This window comes from Poecilia mexicana, unplaced genomic scaffold (assembly GCF_051168715.1).
Source record: "Poecilia mexicana isolate PSO_F unplaced genomic scaffold, ASM5116871v1 scaffold_16, whole genome shotgun sequence".
NCBI lineage: Eukaryota > Metazoa > Chordata > Actinopteri > Cyprinodontiformes > Poeciliidae > Poecilia > Poecilia mexicana.
Window position 1 is genome coordinate 14,662,852 of NW_028263385.1, and position 17,799 is coordinate 14,680,650.

The 17,799-nt window shown below is 39.0% G+C and overlaps 1 protein-coding gene across 10 annotated transcripts; it reads right to left on the minus strand.

Annotated features, from left to right (window-relative positions):
• Positions 1-115: 115 nt before the first annotated feature.
• On the minus strand, positions 116-17,455 carry arnt (aryl hydrocarbon receptor nuclear translocator). Of its 10 annotated transcripts, none has more exons than XM_088013910.1 (21): positions 17,144-17,455; positions 16,478-16,568; positions 16,345-16,386; positions 14,588-14,638; positions 14,338-14,385; positions 13,468-13,681; positions 11,682-11,895; positions 11,500-11,602; positions 11,346-11,411; positions 11,149-11,234; positions 10,977-11,053; positions 9,827-9,961; positions 9,671-9,745; positions 8,157-8,308; positions 7,811-7,927; positions 6,714-6,807; positions 5,174-5,355; positions 3,664-3,847; positions 2,698-2,872; positions 1,960-2,105; positions 116-1,855 (listed from the first exon to the last, which is right to left on the minus strand). In XM_088013910.1, the coding sequence occupies exons 1-21, from the start codon at positions 17,178-17,180 to the stop codon at positions 1,772-1,774; spliced, it is 2,373 nt and encodes a 790-aa protein (XP_087870036.1). In that variant the 5' UTR covers positions 17,181-17,455; the 3' UTR covers positions 116-1,771. The 10 variants fall into 10 exon arrangements, with proteins under 10 accessions (XP_087870036.1, XP_087870035.1, XP_014849556.2 ...); XM_088013909.1 differs by having other exon boundaries at positions 7,811-7,930; XM_014994070.2 differs by having other exon boundaries at positions 2,698-2,875; positions 7,811-7,930.
• Between the last annotated feature and the right edge of the window lie 344 nt (positions 17,456-17,799).

The following is a 17,799-nucleotide window of genomic DNA, read 5'->3' on the forward strand; positions in this document are numbered from 1 at the left end:
TTTTATGTGAATTGTGCTACGCTACATCTCCATCTCTCTAAATATGTATAAACTTGCTTTTACAAAACATTTTGTGAAAATGTGGTGCTCAAAAAGAACAAAAACCACCAAGCCCTTCGGTCTTGACAATATAACAATTTAATACAAAAAAACAAATATTTCTCTTAAAATTTCATAAACATATACAGTATATTTATATATTTGTGTTTCTAAGAGTGAAAAATAAACCTGGATACAGAGTAATCAGTTGCTTTGAACACACACACAAAAAAAACATCAAAGAACAAACACAAATCACCAACATGCCATCCTTTGGAAGATCAGAAAACACTCAATTATCTACACTGCACTTACATAGTCTGCTATTACAAGTGTGTGAATGTTACACACAGACATGGAAAAATAAAACACTTAACCTCAAAGTCAACATTTTAAAAAATGAAAGATCTTTATCTCACGTTGCTCCACTGCGAAAGCTGTCCAGAACACATCCTGTTGGCAAAAGTTGAGTCCTCACCCCAACATCGTGAAAAAAAGAGAAAAAACACTGAGGCAGAAAAAAATAACCTGTTTGTACATTCTCACATGTAGGTCCACTTGCTTGAATACCCTGATCTAACCGTAAAACATCAACGCGAGAGAAGCGACGAAGAGCTCAATAAAATACTCAAGAAGCATAATTAAAATCAGAAGATTACAATCACATCTCTGCATCTTAAAACATTAAAAAGAAAGGTAAAAATGGCTTTAAAAATACATAGATCCTGTCTGTCAATTATTGCTGCTGATTATTTTTTTTACATATACATTTCTTTTACAAAAGGAGTACAAAAAGCCCACAAGTGTAGGGTAAATGACGCAAGGCAGATACCCAGCAACCTTTTGTTAATTATGCATAAATCTTACAAACTCGCACACATGGGGGCTGTAGTTGTGTATCTGTGAGGAAAGATGGGAAACAAGCGTGCTGCCAGCAGAAAGACTGAATAAAAGATATGCTGCTGTGCACATGTGTTGTCATAGTAACTCGATGGGTAAAGAAACTTTTATAGGTGAAGTCAGCCACGTATACGTTACATTACATATAAATCTGCAGAGAATTTAACGCTGTAAATCATGCAAATACATGCTGTGGATTCATAATGAATTTAAAAAAATCTAATTAAATGAACACATATATATATATGTATATATATGTATATATCCCTGCTATTTTCCAAGGTTTTAAATCATTCTCTGAAATACTTAGTATACCTGCTAAGGAGTAAAATAGGAAAATATTCTAGTAATCCTGAGAAAACCCACTGACATGTTGCAAAAAAAGGCCATTTTATCTGTGTGTGTGTTTTCAACAAGTGGCAGTGTGTGTGCTTTTTTTTTTTTTTTTTTTTCCATTTTTTTGTGCAGTCCATCCAAGTGTGGTGGTGCGATTGTGCGTTTTATCATATCTTTCTATTCATACACACTGATATCACACATCTACAACACCGGTATGGAGCTTTGGGTAGTGCTAGCTGCAGCAATCTCTTACAATGACTGGAATATTGTGAAAATAATATCTCTGTTTTGTTATGATGTTATTCTTTCACTTTCTACTTGATTTAGGTGCAGTAAAATATCCCTTCATCTTTACCTGACTTACAGCGAGGCCACAGAAAGTGAGGGAAGACTGCCATTATGACAAGGAGGAGGAGGAAGAGGAAGAGTTCAGGAGCAGAAGATGTGAAGGAAAGATTCACCCGGCGGAGGAAGAAGAGAGGCGCAGCGCTGGTCACTCGTTGTACGGCGGGTAGATGGCGATCTCAAAGTCGTCACTGTTAAAGGAGGCAGGCTGGTCTAGCATAGACAACACATCCTAAAACCAAACAAGTAAAACAAACAAACAGAAGAGTGACATTATTTCAAGAGACAACAGAAAAGAGGGAGGTTTGTAACATAAAGTAAGTTCTCATTGCTCACAGGAAACATGTCCTGCTGGTTTCCCTGAGCGTGAGGATGCTGCTCTCTGTTGTTCTGAGGATGCTGCTGCTGCTGCTGGCCCGGCCACTGAGGCCACACCGTCTCCGTCGCTCGAGGTGGAAACTGGCCTCCAGACTGGGAAGTGTCTAAGAGCAGAGCACAGACTGGTGAGGCTGGAGAGCGTCGCACACAAAAACGGCTCCGTTCATGCACCACAATAAAGATGGTGGTAAAACTCTAACTGAGGAGGATGGAAGAGTAAAGAAATGAACCTGATGCAATTAGAAATAAATCAATTGATCACATGATAAATTAAAACAAGCTCAATACTTCCTAAAGCCCTAATTGGTAGAAAATTTGTTTACAGATTTCATAATCCATTAGATTATGGTAAAATTTCCATTTTATTTGTGTTTTTTTTTTTTTGTTTGGATATTTAGAACATCTTCCAATTAACACTCACTTCCAGTGACTGTTAATTGGTTTTTCTCTTCTTAAAGACGGTGAACTTGCATAATTATGCCGTTGTGATATTACTTGAAAATGTTCACAAAATGACAATATTGTCATTAGTAAAAGTAATTTCTAAGAATGTATCGCCCCACAAAATTTGTAATTGTGACAGGCCTATAAGGTTTTATAATCGGAATAGTCATAAGTAGTAAAAAAAAAAAAAAAAAAAGTCTATTTGTCTAATTTCGATGCTCTCATGAGTTGCCACTAGTTTCTGTGACCTACCGTAGCCGTTGGTGTTGAGGCTGGTGCGAGGGTTCATCTGAGGGTAGTTTGTGCCGTTGGTGGGGGTGGGAGCGGCACCGGTGGGCATCTGGCTGAAGGTGTTAGAGGAGCCGCCTCCGAATCCTCCGATTGGAGGAAACTGCTGAGACATCGTCTTTGCTGCCTGCGGAGCAACCTGCTGGTTAGAGCAGAAACGGGCCGGCTTTGGTCAACGGGATTCCCACAAACAAACACTTCAGGTGAGATTTCAAATTTTTCCAGAACCACATACTGGAGATAAAAACAACACAAATGACCTAACGAAGACATTTCAATTCACTACAATGTGATATGATTTATTACTGTTAATAATGTATTGTGACAACATCCTACATTCTATATTAGGGACAAGGAAAACTAAATAAAAAAAAAAATAAAAAAAAAAGACATGTTTTGAAATGTCTCATACACTCCATACACCTGACTGCTATGAAAACTAAACACAAATTTAACAAAAAAAAGTTCCCCCAATTCCAATAATGTTCAACGCTTTTCTATAAGCAAATACACAAATTAATATTCAAAATAAAACATGTTATTGCTGCGTTTTCGAGCATTTATCAAATAGATTTAACCTGAAATGAGAAAAGTTTAATCTGATTTACCTTCAGACAGTGAGAAAAAAAATGTATTTTTATTAGATGTATGAAAATAAATGGTTTATTTTGGTGAGAAACGCTTTCCAATTTTAGCTTTTTAATCAAACGTTAGTCTGGACTTTATTGCAAAACTGCGTAGTTCGAATATGAAGCACTTTAAGGACTTAAGTACAGAAATCAAGAACTTCCCAAGCCTTGAAAACAACCAATTGAAATGCAAGAATTTTCAGGAATTTCAAGCCCTCGTATGAATGAATAAATACAAGAAACCAATTAAAGTCTAAAGTTATGAAACAAAACGAGGAAGAAGAGAAAGCTGCTGGGTTACCTGGTTACTGAACTGCGGCCTGGCTGCAGCAGGTCCGGGGCCGGGCCATCCTCCTGGCGGTCCGTGGAGGGGGCCGTTAGTGCTTGATGGGGTAACAGGCTGCGGGGCGCCATTTTGGCGAGACATGTGAGGCAGCATCTGCGGTGCCGAGTGCGCCGGCTGTGTCATCTGCATAGCAACTGGTCTGCAAAAACAATAAGCAGGATTGAGAACCCTGGAACAGTGGCTTCCTTAAAACATAAAAATAATCATCTATAATAATGTGCTTACTTATGTTTTACAAGGTATGGCGACACAGTGGCAGTTCTTACAATATCGGTGCAGCTATCGCTGGAGAGGATAAACACGTAAAATTGTCTTTAATCTCAGAGAGCAGAAGCCGCCAACTCTCCATTGACTTCACATGTATGAAGAAGATGTTCGTCGTTACTGATGCTAACAGAGATAAAACAGATGGTGCGTCCTATCTGCAGGGTTGCATCACAGAAACAGCTCTCTCACACAGTGTGACGTTGCCTCTGCATCTCATATAAAAAGCTAATTACCACAGAAAGGTTTAGCTACAATGATTTAACAATTAAATAGGAAATCTGAGTTTTTCTTGCTGAATTACAAAGTTGGACAGAGCTGAGACGTTTGTTAGCTTGAAAGAATCTTACGAGAAACATTTTGGGAAATAGTGTTTGCATTTTTAGGGGTGCAAAAAGAAATAATGGCGTGTACAAAACTTCCTAAGAAATTCATGTTTGGAAAGCGGCCTCATAAACTAGTCGGTGAAGCTGAAATTGTCATCATCCGTATTAGTTTGAGCTGTTTTTGTTGCTTTTACGACTCATTTCATCCTTAAAACCAAACACTTCTAACACAATAGCCACCTCTCATTTGTAAATAATCTGTCTCAATGCTCAAATACACATGAACATTTTGTACATTTTTAAATTAAGCTCACTTGCACATTCCTCTGAACTGGAGTACACCTTTTTTTTATATAACTATACAGTTTTAATGTTGAGATTTTGCCCTTACTTTACAGTATTTTTATTCTTTATTCTGTTTCCTTGTGTCACTATATTTGCTCTGTTTGTCACTTTGCTGTTGTTGTACAGAAATATTTCTACTTTATTGTTTTTAACCTGTTCTGCTGTCTGCTACATATTATTTCTCATTTCTAAGCTGCTTTGGGTAAAAACCTCCATTAGATCAACAAGCATGAGCAAAGGCACACTAGCAGAACTAACAGCTTTCCTTGCAAATGAGCCAATTTCAAACAAAGAGCCAAGCCCAGTTCACTCTTATGTGTGCAGATGTCCAGACATGAAAACTGTCTGGCAGGTTAAAACCCAATCAGTCTAATAAATCTTTGCACAGCACATTCACAGGAAACAATGCGTTTTCAGACACCAGGTCGTTTGCAAAGCTCCCATTAGGCAAAAGGCAAGCAGTTAATTTTCTGGAGGTTGAGAACAAAATGTGCACGCAAACACGCTTGTTTATACAAAAGACACCCCACCTGTATGAGTCATTGGTGCGGCCAGCAGAAAAGTTGTTTGTGTAAATCTGAGTGGAAGGCGTCGAGTTGGTCGGCATGCCCTTGGTCTGATCTGGCCCTGGGAAGATGGGCGGGTAGATCTCCTGCTTCTCTATGGTTTTGCCGTGGTCCGGCCCCACCGCTGCCACCGGCTGCACCGGCATCTGAAACAACAAGATAACCACAAAAAGTTCAAAAATGGGCTTAAAAATGGGGATGAAAATGTTAGATTGAATCAAAATGTGACTATTTATGGTGACAAATATTTAAATGAAACATTAAATTGCAATTTTTCTATTAAGGTTATTAATGTTTCTTTAATTTATTTTGAATAAACAATCAAAAATGATTTGGTAATAAATCTTAAATCTCTGGTCTAAATCTAGCAGACTAGGAAACCTTTGAACCAATCATCCTGCTGCATCGACCAAAGCTAATTTTACACTTGTTAAATGATAGCAGGAATTCAGACTGACAAATATAGTTAGCTCTGAATTTTTGTCTAAAATTTGCATGCATTGTTCATAGTTTTGAAAGGTGACACTCCACAAGAAGAACACTGCACATGTCAACTTGTAGTTAAAAAAATACAAAAATAAAAGTTGCACTCTTCAAGGTAAATGTGTCTGTTTTAAATATTCAAGGATTTTTTGCAAAATGAGTGTTATATTTTTGTTTAATAGTCCGTGGCTGCGGAAATCTGCTTGCTCAGAGTGACTACAGGAGGCGGCCGTATCAGAGTCCAGAACCAGTTATCAGTTTGCCGAATCATCCGAGTTGTGACAGGGTTCCTTTATAGAGCACGGTGTTTTTCCATGACTCTTACTCAAACACGGTGACAACCCTCACTAGATGCTCAGGTCTAAACAGCCTTTTCAAACATTGTTTATTATAAACAGACTGATCAGTTCTGCCTGTTTTCAGCTCCTTTCAGCTGTTTTAGGGCGTCTTGTCACTTTAAATCCAAATAAGGTGTTGACAACTTAACGTTTACACTCTCACAGTGAAAATGGCTGCAAACAGATGCGCAGTTATACATCTGTACATCTCTGAAAAGCAGAAGCGGACAAGGTTGAAGCAAGTGGGTTTTGGATGGTGAGTCAACAGCAAAACATTTGTCTTTTCCAGCAGCTATCGAACATCGCAAGGAGCAGAAAACCAAGCTGACCAAACATGCTGGAATTCTAATTGGGTTGCTAGGTAACGGCGCAGTGATCTGATTGGGACTCTACGTTCAGGAGGCTTTTGAAACGGATCACTTTCCAGACTCCAAAAAAACAACTTATTACCAAAAAACGGCTTTTTTTTTCTTTTCTTTTTAAGCAAAAGAACGTAACATATAAAAACACATGCAAAAAGTGAATTTAGTGTAATTGGTCTCCTTTTAGAAACAGCCCAGTAGAGGTGACGTTTCATCAGGCAATTGGAGACATTAATAATCAAACCAACCCTGTGTTGGAGGGGGATACTGGTGACATGTTGCGGAAACTGATTGAGAATTACAGCCGTCAGCGCTCCGTACCTGTTGCTGGATATTGATTGGTCCCGCCTCATACATCCCGTCTCTTGTTGCCCCTCCCTCCAGGTCGGCCTGCTGCTGCTGCTGTTGTAGCTGTCTGAAAAACCAAACACAAAACAAGGACTTCTGATTGCTGTCCACCGAGAATTAACTCATTTGTTTTTTTTCCTTCCCTTCACTGATGAGCGAGAAATCCCCAAACACCGCAACCCACCACCGGTAACCATAAACAATCACAGGAGAGGTGAAGAGAAAGTCTGTTAAACACATTTATAACTGAGGTTAGGGCTGGGCGATACGGCTTAAAAATAAAATCTGATTTCAATCATCCCTTCTGTGACTTATGCAAAGGAATATAGTCATAATATTAGCAGAATAAAGATGCTATGAGATAGCATCTTTATTCTGCTAATATAAAATTACAAGAAAATAATTGTTTTAATAAGAAAAAGCTTGGATAATTAATTTTAAGTTACTTTTTGTGTTAAAATTACAACTTCATTCTCGTAATATTTCAACTTTCTTGTCATTCGACTGTTCTTGTAACATTATGACTTTATTCTCATTTAAAAAATAGCCTGAGCTTTATATTTTGTCAAAGAGTAGACTTGAATATAAACTTAGCTGTAAAAAAAAAAAACGCTTGTCAAACGAGATGGCCAACCTTGGGTGTGCTGACATCACTCTGAATTATGGACACCCAATAAGTGGATTGGTGAAAAAAAATAAATAAAAAAATCCAGATTTTTCAAAACTTGAATCTTCAAAATAGCAAAAAATTTGATTAATCAATGAAATCGATTTATTGCCCAGCCCTAACTGAGATGCTACACCACTTCTATAAAAGGTTTGTCTGAGAACTACATATAAAGCTTGATAAGACATGCTGCTGCTTCTTTTTTTTTTTTTTTTCCAAATACAGCTATTAAAGCTCGACACAAATGAAGGAAGGGAGGAAGAGTCACCCGGAACGGAAAATGAGAAACCAAAAATTAGAAGAAGAACTTTAGCCTGCTAGAAACAGCTACAGACTCCCAGAAAGCAGCCGCCCCTCGTGCTCCCGTAAGGCGGGAGGAAAGGCTCTTCAGGCCCGATCTCACCTGGCGGCCATCGGGCCTGGGCTGAGCACAGCAGGATGGCCGTTTGGGCTGCTCTGACCCAGGGGCATTGGAGCCCCGGGGGAGGAGATGGGAGTGAGAGGGTCCTGGGTTGAGTTTCTGCTGCCCAACAATCGTTGTTGGGTGAAGAGCAGAAGTGTTGGGAGAGAATGGTCAGAGTTTGGTTTTTATCAAGACGTTTGAGTTTGAGGCTTAGGAGGAACTGGGGGACGGAGGGACATCGATACGCATCCAAACAAAGCCAACATTTCACAACAGCCGACATTTCATAACTTCCACTGTTTCACTATCTGTTCAGTCGAGTCATCTGGCAGCGCGCGTTACTCACTTGACGTTGACATTGGTACAGATGATGTACTCGATCTCCTCTGAAAAGGGGTTCTGGAAGGTGAAGGAGCTCGTTCTCATCAGCATCCATTCTCTGGTTTTGGCCCGGAACCGAAACATGACCGACAGAACCTGGCCTTTCAGCTTAACCACCTGAGGACGCAAACCCACAGAACCCAACCGTCACTCCATCCAACAGCAGAATCGTTTAAAAAAACAAACAAAAAAACGCTCATTCGTAAGAAATGAATTTTGTTTTATTGTCATTTTTAAACGCAAATTAGAAATCTGCTGAAAAGTAAATGTCATTAACTCGATCCAAAAAGAGAACTTCCTGAAGATGCAATACTTACACTGTGACATATGTTAAACATTCATTTCAGTTTCATGAATACAGCCAATTAAAATCCAACATTTTGTTTCTTGAAAAAAGAAAGTAAAAAACAAAACCAATAGAAAAGGATGTTTAAGAAAGAAGTGTGCATCTTTTATATTTTAGTCCACATCATGATCATGAATGCCCTCAAAAGTCCAGTTTTGGCAGAATATATTGATAAAACTATTAATAAATAACTGTCTCTGTAGTCAATGAAATTATATAGTATTGAAAATCTTATCAAATTGATGTAATTTGACTGTAAACAGACAAAAAATAGATTTGATTTGCGTGATAAAATAATCTTTAATCACACAACTTATCATGAAGGTTCTGTTTATGTGGCTCCTTCAGAGTCTAGAGGACCTCATAAAAACTTATGGTGGACCGGATTTGGCCCCCGGGCCTCGAGTTTGACTCGTGTTTTAGACGCAGCGGTCCTTATAAAAGAAAAACACTTTTTTTCTTCCACTCAACTTTCCATTTGCATGTACTTAAAGACTCTTCTGTGACAGCCTCTGCAGCTTTTCCTCCTTTTGGGAGGGGGTCAGTGACGGTAGCCGAATCAGCATTCTTCCCCATGACTTCATTATGTCTGTATGAAAGAAAATCCCCTTTTCTTTTTTTTATTGGTCTTATGGATTATTCAAATGTTCTGGGAAGCTGGAGATTTGTAATAAATATAATCCATATTTAAAAACTAACTGAAAAATGCTTGAAATATAATCACTGTGTGTACGAGAGTCACTTCTTGGGCTGAATTACTTAAACTTTTCACAGGTATTCTAATTAACTGAATTGCATCAGTACATTTACGCAATCTGTAATTTTTTCCAGCTTCCTCGATGAACACAGAGACATGCTGACCGCGATTAAAGGGAAACGTCTCATAAGACGAGCATCTGATATGCTCGTCTGTAACAAAAACCAAAATAGGAAGTTCACGTTTATATAAAAAGGAGAAAAATTAGTCGTCCAATTTGCACAAGTTCACCAAATTGCAACAATATACATTTAAAATGTATTACAGTAGGTATTATTACAATAAGTTACTCTTAAAATGCACAAATGTAGTAACAGGAACAAGAATTTAAAAAAAAAAAATGAAGTGAGATCAAAATGCAAGATATTTTTAGTACCTGGTCAAAGCTGTCTCTCAGCAAGCCCTGGTCTTCAGGGTGAGAAAAATCTAGAATATTCTTCCCCAGTAATTCCTGCGATACAGAAACAAAACTTTAATTGGTTTAAAAACAGTTGAAGAACTAAGGGATATTTTAGTGGAGCTGATGGTTCACCTGTGGCTGGTAGCCGATCAAGGCCAAGCAGCGATGGTCTACGAAGGTGAACATGCCCTGGCAGTTGTGGCGGGAGATGAACTCCACAGGAACGCTGATGCTGTTCAGGTCTGTGTCACCAGGGCAACAGGTGACCTGCAGAAAACGGGGCGAGGCGATGAAAAGCAGAACACAGCAACCCAGGATAACAAGGCAGGAATTTCCTGATCACGGCACGTTAAATGATCCACATCAGAGTCTCTAAGCCCAACTTTCTCTACCTGTCGTAATAACTTTGCTCATTTTCTTGGAAAAACAGCTTTGTTGATTTAGTAAATTAGGATTTTCCTCACACTGACTCAATCCCAGTGTAGGAGTTTCCAAAGAAGAACCAGCTATATAGTTCTAAATAAAATGCCCAAACCATGTTCGTCATGGCATTGTGTTTATTTACTGTTTCTACTGTTTTATGCAACCAAAAGCTCATCTAGCAACAGAAATCACAAATTAGCTTATCCTGTAAATGTTAGTGCATGACATTTGTTATCCCGACTAAAGAAAACAGAAAGAATTGTGATTTCAAAAGCTTGTAAAAGTCTTAAACAGACATAAATCTGCCACTCTTTGCAAGCCAAATATAAAATCAGAATAGCAGCCTGAGTCAAACGGCCGGGTTTACGACTTGTTGCTGCAGATCTTTCTGATCGGCAACATATCTGCTGCTGAGAAGCGCAACAAATAATGATCCAGAAGGAGATTTCTTCATTATTTTATAGCATTTTAAAGCTGTTTAAAACATTTTCTGCTTAGGACGTTCCTCCATTGAAGTTTCACACTATGTTATTGCTTCAAGAAAAAACAAAACAAAGCAAAAAAAAACAATGTCTATAAGCAAGATACATTTTCAGTTCTGCTTGTTTAGTTTCATGAGGTTATTTCATTACAAATCTTTGTTAAAAAACACCAACTAAATGCTCTCAGACGTTAGAAACTTTTAGGAACATTCATTTTAATTTTATTTTATGAAAGGTTCTATAATGTAAAATTAATATATTTCAAAACAATTGCATTAACTTTATTCTTAATCTGTCTGAAATAATTTTAATTTAATCTGTCATGCAAAACATTACCTTTAAGAGAGAAGTTTATAGTCATCTATGTTGTTCCATACCTGTAATCTCCCAATGGCAACTAGACAGTAGCGACTCCCCTGATTGTTGTCTGCTTCATCATCTGTTAATGATACACCTGAAATACAAATCATAACCAAAACAGAACAAATTAAATCCACTGTTAAATATTGTGACATTTATTCACAACGACCCAATGTTTGCTTAATTTACCCGCGGGGGGCCAGGACTTAATGTATCCTGTACAGTGAACCACAACGTACTGGGGTTCCCCTTCCTTGGGTGTTCCTAAGCCATTCCTGGTGTGAAGCAAGAAAACACAAAAAGCCCATTTACAACGGAAGTTCAGTTTTCTGTTAACATGGATCCAATCTGCACTAATTCGAACAGAAATGTGCGAGTCTGCTCACCTGTTCCTACTCCTGAGAAAGCTGAGCCTGTTCATAGACATTGGTTCCACTGGGCACGTTCCACACCTGCACAAAGACCATTGCAGAACATATATCCGAGCATCAAGCTTTGCACAAAAAGTCATTCGATTTATTTATAATGTGCAAGCCCAACCTCATTCTGCAGATGAATGATCGGCGCGCCCCCATTGTCATTCTAGCTGATGACTGCTGACTCTCCTTTTTCACAGATCCTGTCTTCAGGTCCAACATCCTCCCTTTGAAAGCACAGGAGACCGAAAGGTTAACGTTTTTATTTTTGTCCACCTTGAAAAGGCTTTTTACGTCTTGCTATACCTGTGTTGTTGTTCTCCGAAGTGGAGAGCTGCTCCCTGAGCTTTTCTGTGTCGTCTGGGTGGAGCTGATCATAAAGAGAAGAGCCCAGCCATTCAGACTGCGACTGGTTAAGTACAGGTGTGACCGAGTCCGAGACGTAAACAACTCGGCCCGTCTCGCATGACACCACGAACAGGAAGCCGTCCGCTGCTTCCAAAATGAGGTGCTTTAGTTCCTGTGGAAGGCAAAAAAAAATAAAAAAATAAAAATTAATAGCGCGTTGAAGTTGAGGAAGCTGAAAATATTCCTGCTTCCACAGGATCAACATGTGCTTGTTTTCACCTGAGCACGAATCGGTTCTAAGTCGAAGAAAACCGTTTACTCATTATGGTTTAACTCTTTTCAGTGTGGTACCAGAAAAACAGCAGGAGCAACCAAAGTTTTCTCTGCCTGTAAAGAGCTTAAAGCAGCACAGCTAGTGCCCCACCCACACCTGCTGCTGCACACCATCAGTCAACTACCTGAGCCAAGGCTGTCATACTGATACCATTGCTCACACGGAAATACATTTGGATGTTTGGGAATATTTTGAGTTGTGAAAAACAATGTTATTCTTATTAAGGTGACCCCATTGTGAACGTACAGCTGGGAAACTATGAGGAGGAGAATACTCTGCACAATAAAAATGTTTAAATACAGCTAACATTGATATAACATTATTATAACTTTGAGGACAATTTGTTTTTGCAGCAGTTTTGTTTTGTTTTTCTTTTATAGGTAGAAAATGCAGTTAAATCATGTTAAGTAACTACTAATATCATGATACTGTAAAACCGTACTATAATTATTTAAGATTATTTCTTGATAATCTAATACTAGCTTATGCAGAGAGAGCTATAATGTTTAAAAAAAAGGTTTGCAAAAAGTCCACAAGGCAGCAGAAACCTTTTCTCTGTTTACCTTAAATGTTTTCTGGACGCCCAACACAATTTTAAAAAATAACTTCTGTTTTGTTTAATCAACAGAAAAAAAAGCCGGAGTTCAAACCTCTATGGATGTATAGCAACTGACCACTAAGTGAAAATATTAACAAGCAGCTTTTTCAGTATCACTTTCAGTCTTCCTTTATTCTGTATCGACTGATCTGAGTGAGTGAACCGCAGCCAAACTGTGATATCTGCGTCTTGAGTGGCTCAGGCTGTTAGGAGAGTGTAATCAAGCATAGAACTAAAATGTTTTTTGTGAAAAACTGAGTGGAGATGAAATTACAAGAGCCACAGGTATCAAGTTGAGCAGCTGGCACTGAAAGTGTAATGAAAGATGAGCAACTTGGGAGATTTCTACTGTAACCTAAGCTTACTTAGACGCTTCTCCGTGTCCGGCTGGCCTTTCCTCTGACTGGAATGATAGAGGTCGGACAGGCTGCTCTGCAGGTGCATGCATCAGTGAATGTTCTGCAGGAAACCTCACTGGATTAAAAGCGACCCTGTTTAAACCCTAAATGAACAGTTTCCATGCTATTTATACAGCTTCATAGAACGGCTAAAGATCTGCTATTAAAATCTGCAAGAAAAGAGAAAATTTGAGGAAAGCATGCACATTAGAAGAAACACAACCTTTAACAACAAACAAGTGGAAATACTGAAAATATTTTGTGAAGTCACGAGAAAAAATTATGTTCTGACGATTTACAACTAAACGGTAAAAAAAACGTTAGCATGTGACAACCGATGTATATATACTGTGTGTGGTTGGTTAGTGGCTTGAACACAAGTCGACCAAGCATGCAATGCTTCCATTTTCATACCTGATCGCTGAGAAAAGAAGGTTTGTATGACCCGTCAGCATTAGTATTGGCGTTTCCTCTGAGAGACTTCATGTGAGAGACCGCCATTCGCAGGATGGTCAGCTTGTCTGGTTTCCGTGCCAACGCGCTGCACGAGGGAACCATGTCCGACAGCTCTCCGATGTAGGCAGACATCTTGTTCCGCCTCCGCCTCTCAATCTCACTGTGGTTCTCCCTGGAGCGAGGAAATGGGTTGGTAGGAATGGAGAGAAAAGCAGTGATTGAAATGGGGAAAACAGACGAGGAAATGGGCAACGTGGAGCAGAGCTTGGAGTTGCAACACAACCGTGGAAACTAAGAAGAGCTGGGAATGAAAGAATGTAAGAGGATTCATGGACGCGTAAAAATATAATAAAGTAAATGAGTGTGGTGGAAGATTTGTAAGTGAGAGAGAGAGAGAGAGAGAGAGAGACAGAGAGAGAGAGGGAGAGAATGTCTGGCCTTTGGAAGCCAGATTGTGTGACAAAAGAGAGCAAATGCAGAAAGAGAAAGACCCTTCAGTCGTCCTGAGAGGGAGGGAGACAAAAGGGACAAAGAACAGTTGCTCAAGCCGAAGGGATTACCAGAGTGAAAGAAGACCCAGACTGAGCAGTGTGGTTAGTGACACATAACACAAGGACAGGCTGCGAGAGACGGCCGGCTGCCTTTCTGACAAGCACCCAAACAGACGCAGAGAGACAAAAAAAGTAAAAAATGTACTGGTAATTTTGTGCTGTCAAAATGACAACGTGCTGGGATCCCCGCAGGACAGGATAGTATCTGATCATTGCATTCCATATAAATATGGATACAAGCGGGAGAGGGAATCTTCCTCGGCGCTACATGCCATACCTGGCTAGTTTTTCCTTATCTGCAAAACTCTGATCTTCTTCCAATGACCTGGAAATAAAACCAGCCTACTAAAACACCGGCCCAAAAGTTACTGCCGAAATAAACGAAAAAGAGAGGTGCAAAACACATAACAGAACAAGAAAAAAAAAAAAAACTTAAAGTAGGAAAGAGAGTGGGGGTAATGGCTGTTTTCATTGAATCCCATAAACGGCCTGCAATCATATCCTGCTCTACCGATTTAACCCCGTACCTGGCAAAGCGCTCTTTTTCATTGTTGGAGCCTCCTGTTTCATCATCAAATCTGACAAAGCAGAAAGAAAACACTGTTAACACAGCACCTCAGGCAGTTCAAACATCCACATTTTCATTTCACCGAGCCGAATCTGACATTTTCTAGGTTAGCTGGAAAAAACCCCATCTGTATAAATGTCAACAGAGGACAAACAACCACTTTAAGAGGTGCAACCAAGCTCATGAACTAATTCTCATCAGTCTGAGTAGCTGCCATGTTTATATTAAAATTGCAAAGCTCTTATTTTGTGCCACAGAAACGTGTAAAGCAACAGAAATATACGGCACCTAAATATGTGAACAGTTAGTTGCTCATATTGTCAAAATCATCTATTAAAGGAGGCATTCATGCAGCATTGGAGGTTAGATCATTTACATTTGCTGCCTGGGAGGGAACACTTCCTGATAAATTTGTTCTTTCAAAGCTCAATTTCATCCCAACTTAACTCTATTTACAACCAGTTCAAAAATGTTTTGCACATAGGTATTTAACTACTGTGCTCCAATGTATTCATATAGAATATAAAAATCAGCAAATCATATCGACCATCCAGAGGGTAGCGTGAGTCGATAGTCATAGATTCATAATCTATCATATTTTCACAAAGAAGAATTGAAAGAGTGTTTTCATACAATATTAAATTAAACGTGAAGCTTTTTTTTTTTTTATCTCCTTGATTAATAAAGTTACTGAACCACAACCAAAAACAAATAGATTTGCCATAGTTTAACTACATCAGGACAAATGATTTATTTACAGGTATGAAACTGGAGTAGGAATGGATGAAATTGTAATTCATAGATATAATATAGAGGTACTAGTTGGTGAAGAGGCAAACTGTCTAGAAACCAATGGGTTAACATTCTCATCAAAACTGCTATTCACGGTTAATGTTAAGCAGGCTAATCACTAAATTAAGATGCTAACTACATTTTACAATGCCAATTTTATCATTTTCTCTTTGTTATACATTTTAGTAAAAAAATTTTCACTGACATGTAGTTACATGAACATCCCTGCTGCTGTTTGCACAGTATTTTCACTCCTTGGAAATAGTCTGTTGTTTTTATGCATAATTACACATGCATAATCTTTGTAATTATTCAATTTTTTTTATTATCCTCCTCAGCTGCACATTCTTTGCATTAAAAGAATGTGCAGCTTATAAAAAAAACTGCACAGTATTTTTATAAGCTGTAAATGTGTCCCTTACTGTAACTGCATGTTAGTCTTAGTGTTTACATGTCTCATCTTGCTTGACACTTTGCTGCTGGTACATGTTAATTTCTCCACTACAGAACAATAAAGCAAGTTCTTTTCTTCTATCTGATCTACAAAAAACAAAAAAAGACTACTCATTAATCCAGAAAAAAAACAAACACTATTTGAAGGTCTTAGGACAAATTAGAACAGCTAGAGTCGGTACTGGCAGTGGCACACCAAAGCTTTACAAAACCAGCAACTAGAAATTTGGCACAAAACTCTAATTAGAGCATTGAGGTAGCCGCATGTATTTGGAGCACAGTTTCGAAAGCAAATCTCTACACTAATTATACGAAATCAATCACAATCTCATCTGTCTTCCTAGAATGCATCTGATAGTCTCCAGTTGTCTAGTTTGTGATCAAGCAGAGCTGAACCGGTTCAGGCCTGATTCTGGTCCGCAGTAAATGACTGAAAACGACTTGACAAAAAAGAAACTGACAGACAAATACCTTAACATCTTGCTTCCATCATCGTCGTCGTCAAAGTCCGGCCTGTAATGTAAAGTATAAGATGGGATATTTCTGGTTTGTCCTTATTAGAATGAGGAGAGCAGCTACAGGAGGTTTCTAGTGAAGGACTTACGCTGCCCGTCTTTTGTTGGTCCCCTTCGGTCCACCAGCGCCGCCGTTCTGGGTCCCACTTGCTCCCATTCCCAGACTATGGTCTGCTAGGTCTATTAATAACACAGCGACGGACAGACTCAAAGTAGTGGAGATGACAGGTGATTTCCTTTTATGCTTGCATCGCTGAAAAGGAAACTGAACCTCCAATAGGACCATACGCTTAAAAGACTGAAATGAACCTCCAAATCAACGAGAATGTACTCTTGATTAAGACCGTTTGATGGTAGAGATATCACGACATATGGCTAGCTCCACAGCTACAAATAACATTAGAAATACATAACATCTGGAGCGAGTTAACTGAGAGCAGCAAAGTCAAATTAGATTTATTTTGTTATCTCCAATATGCTAACCGTGCAAATATATTTACTTTAAATCTAATTCAACTACGCGACAGGCATTTTAATTAAAGGCACTAGAAGTCAGTAAATGCCAACTTCTTGTGCAACGGTCAACTAGGCTTACCTTAGCATTAGCCTCTATGCTAAGCTAACTTAGCATTTGCTGTCACGCTATCTTTAGATAAGTGTTTACATAAGCAGTACTGATGGAAATACCTCAAAATGGATTAACAACTGTAGAGTGCTGTAGCTAAGCTGTCAACTTGACTTTGACTTCTCCTTACCTGGATTTGAAGAGGACATATCCGCGTTGAACAACATAAACAAATAACTTCTTTCACAGCGGAAAAAAATCTTCTAACTCTCCGCCCTCTCTCCCCAACTGGCTAAGCTAACTTCGGGCCGACCAGTGCGGATTTCTCTCACTTTTCCTTAAAAAGACCCAGAGCCATGACTGATGCTACTTCAAAGCTACGGGAAAATTTCACACACGATTCCAAAGTGATAATTAATCCCTGTCACTACCCCCGTTTTCCTGTTTTCAACCCGTTTAAACCCCCCTTTCTATGTAAGATGGCGTTTCCGAGGAAAAAGTCTCAAACTGCATTTCTTTCTCCGATTCCTATTGGACGCCAGTCAGATGGCTACTAATGACGCATTTGTTTTCCACGCTTCTCATTGGACACCACCTAGTAAGACACTAGTGACGTAAATATCGGGAAGCCCAAATTTTCTTCTCCAGTCCCTCTGTCCGCGGCAGTGGGATATGAAGGGTTTGCGTGAAGCTCTGCACGAAACAGTGACTCAGGTTGATGTGTCAAGGTGTTAGGTGGTCTGATTTCTATAAAAGTTGGCAAAAATGACTTACCTACTGTGTTTTCAGTGATATGACTCAAGGGTTACTCAGAAAATGTTGTAATTTAGATTATGTAGATTTTAC

Bases quoted from the DNA above. Each gene is read 5' to 3' on its own strand.
- arnt (XM_014994070.2), bottom strand. From the start codon at position 17,180: ATGTTGTTCAACGCGGATATGTCCTCTTCAAATCCAG. The intron at 8,309-9,670 runs GTACTAAAAATA...TTGCGTCCTCAG, and splicing joins TGAGAGACAGCTTTGACCAG to GTGGTTAAGCTGAAAGGCCA. The intron at 6,808-7,810 runs GTGAGATCGGGC...TTGGTTTTTCAG, and splicing joins CCAGGCCCGATGGCCGCCAG to ACAGCTACAACAGCAGCAGC.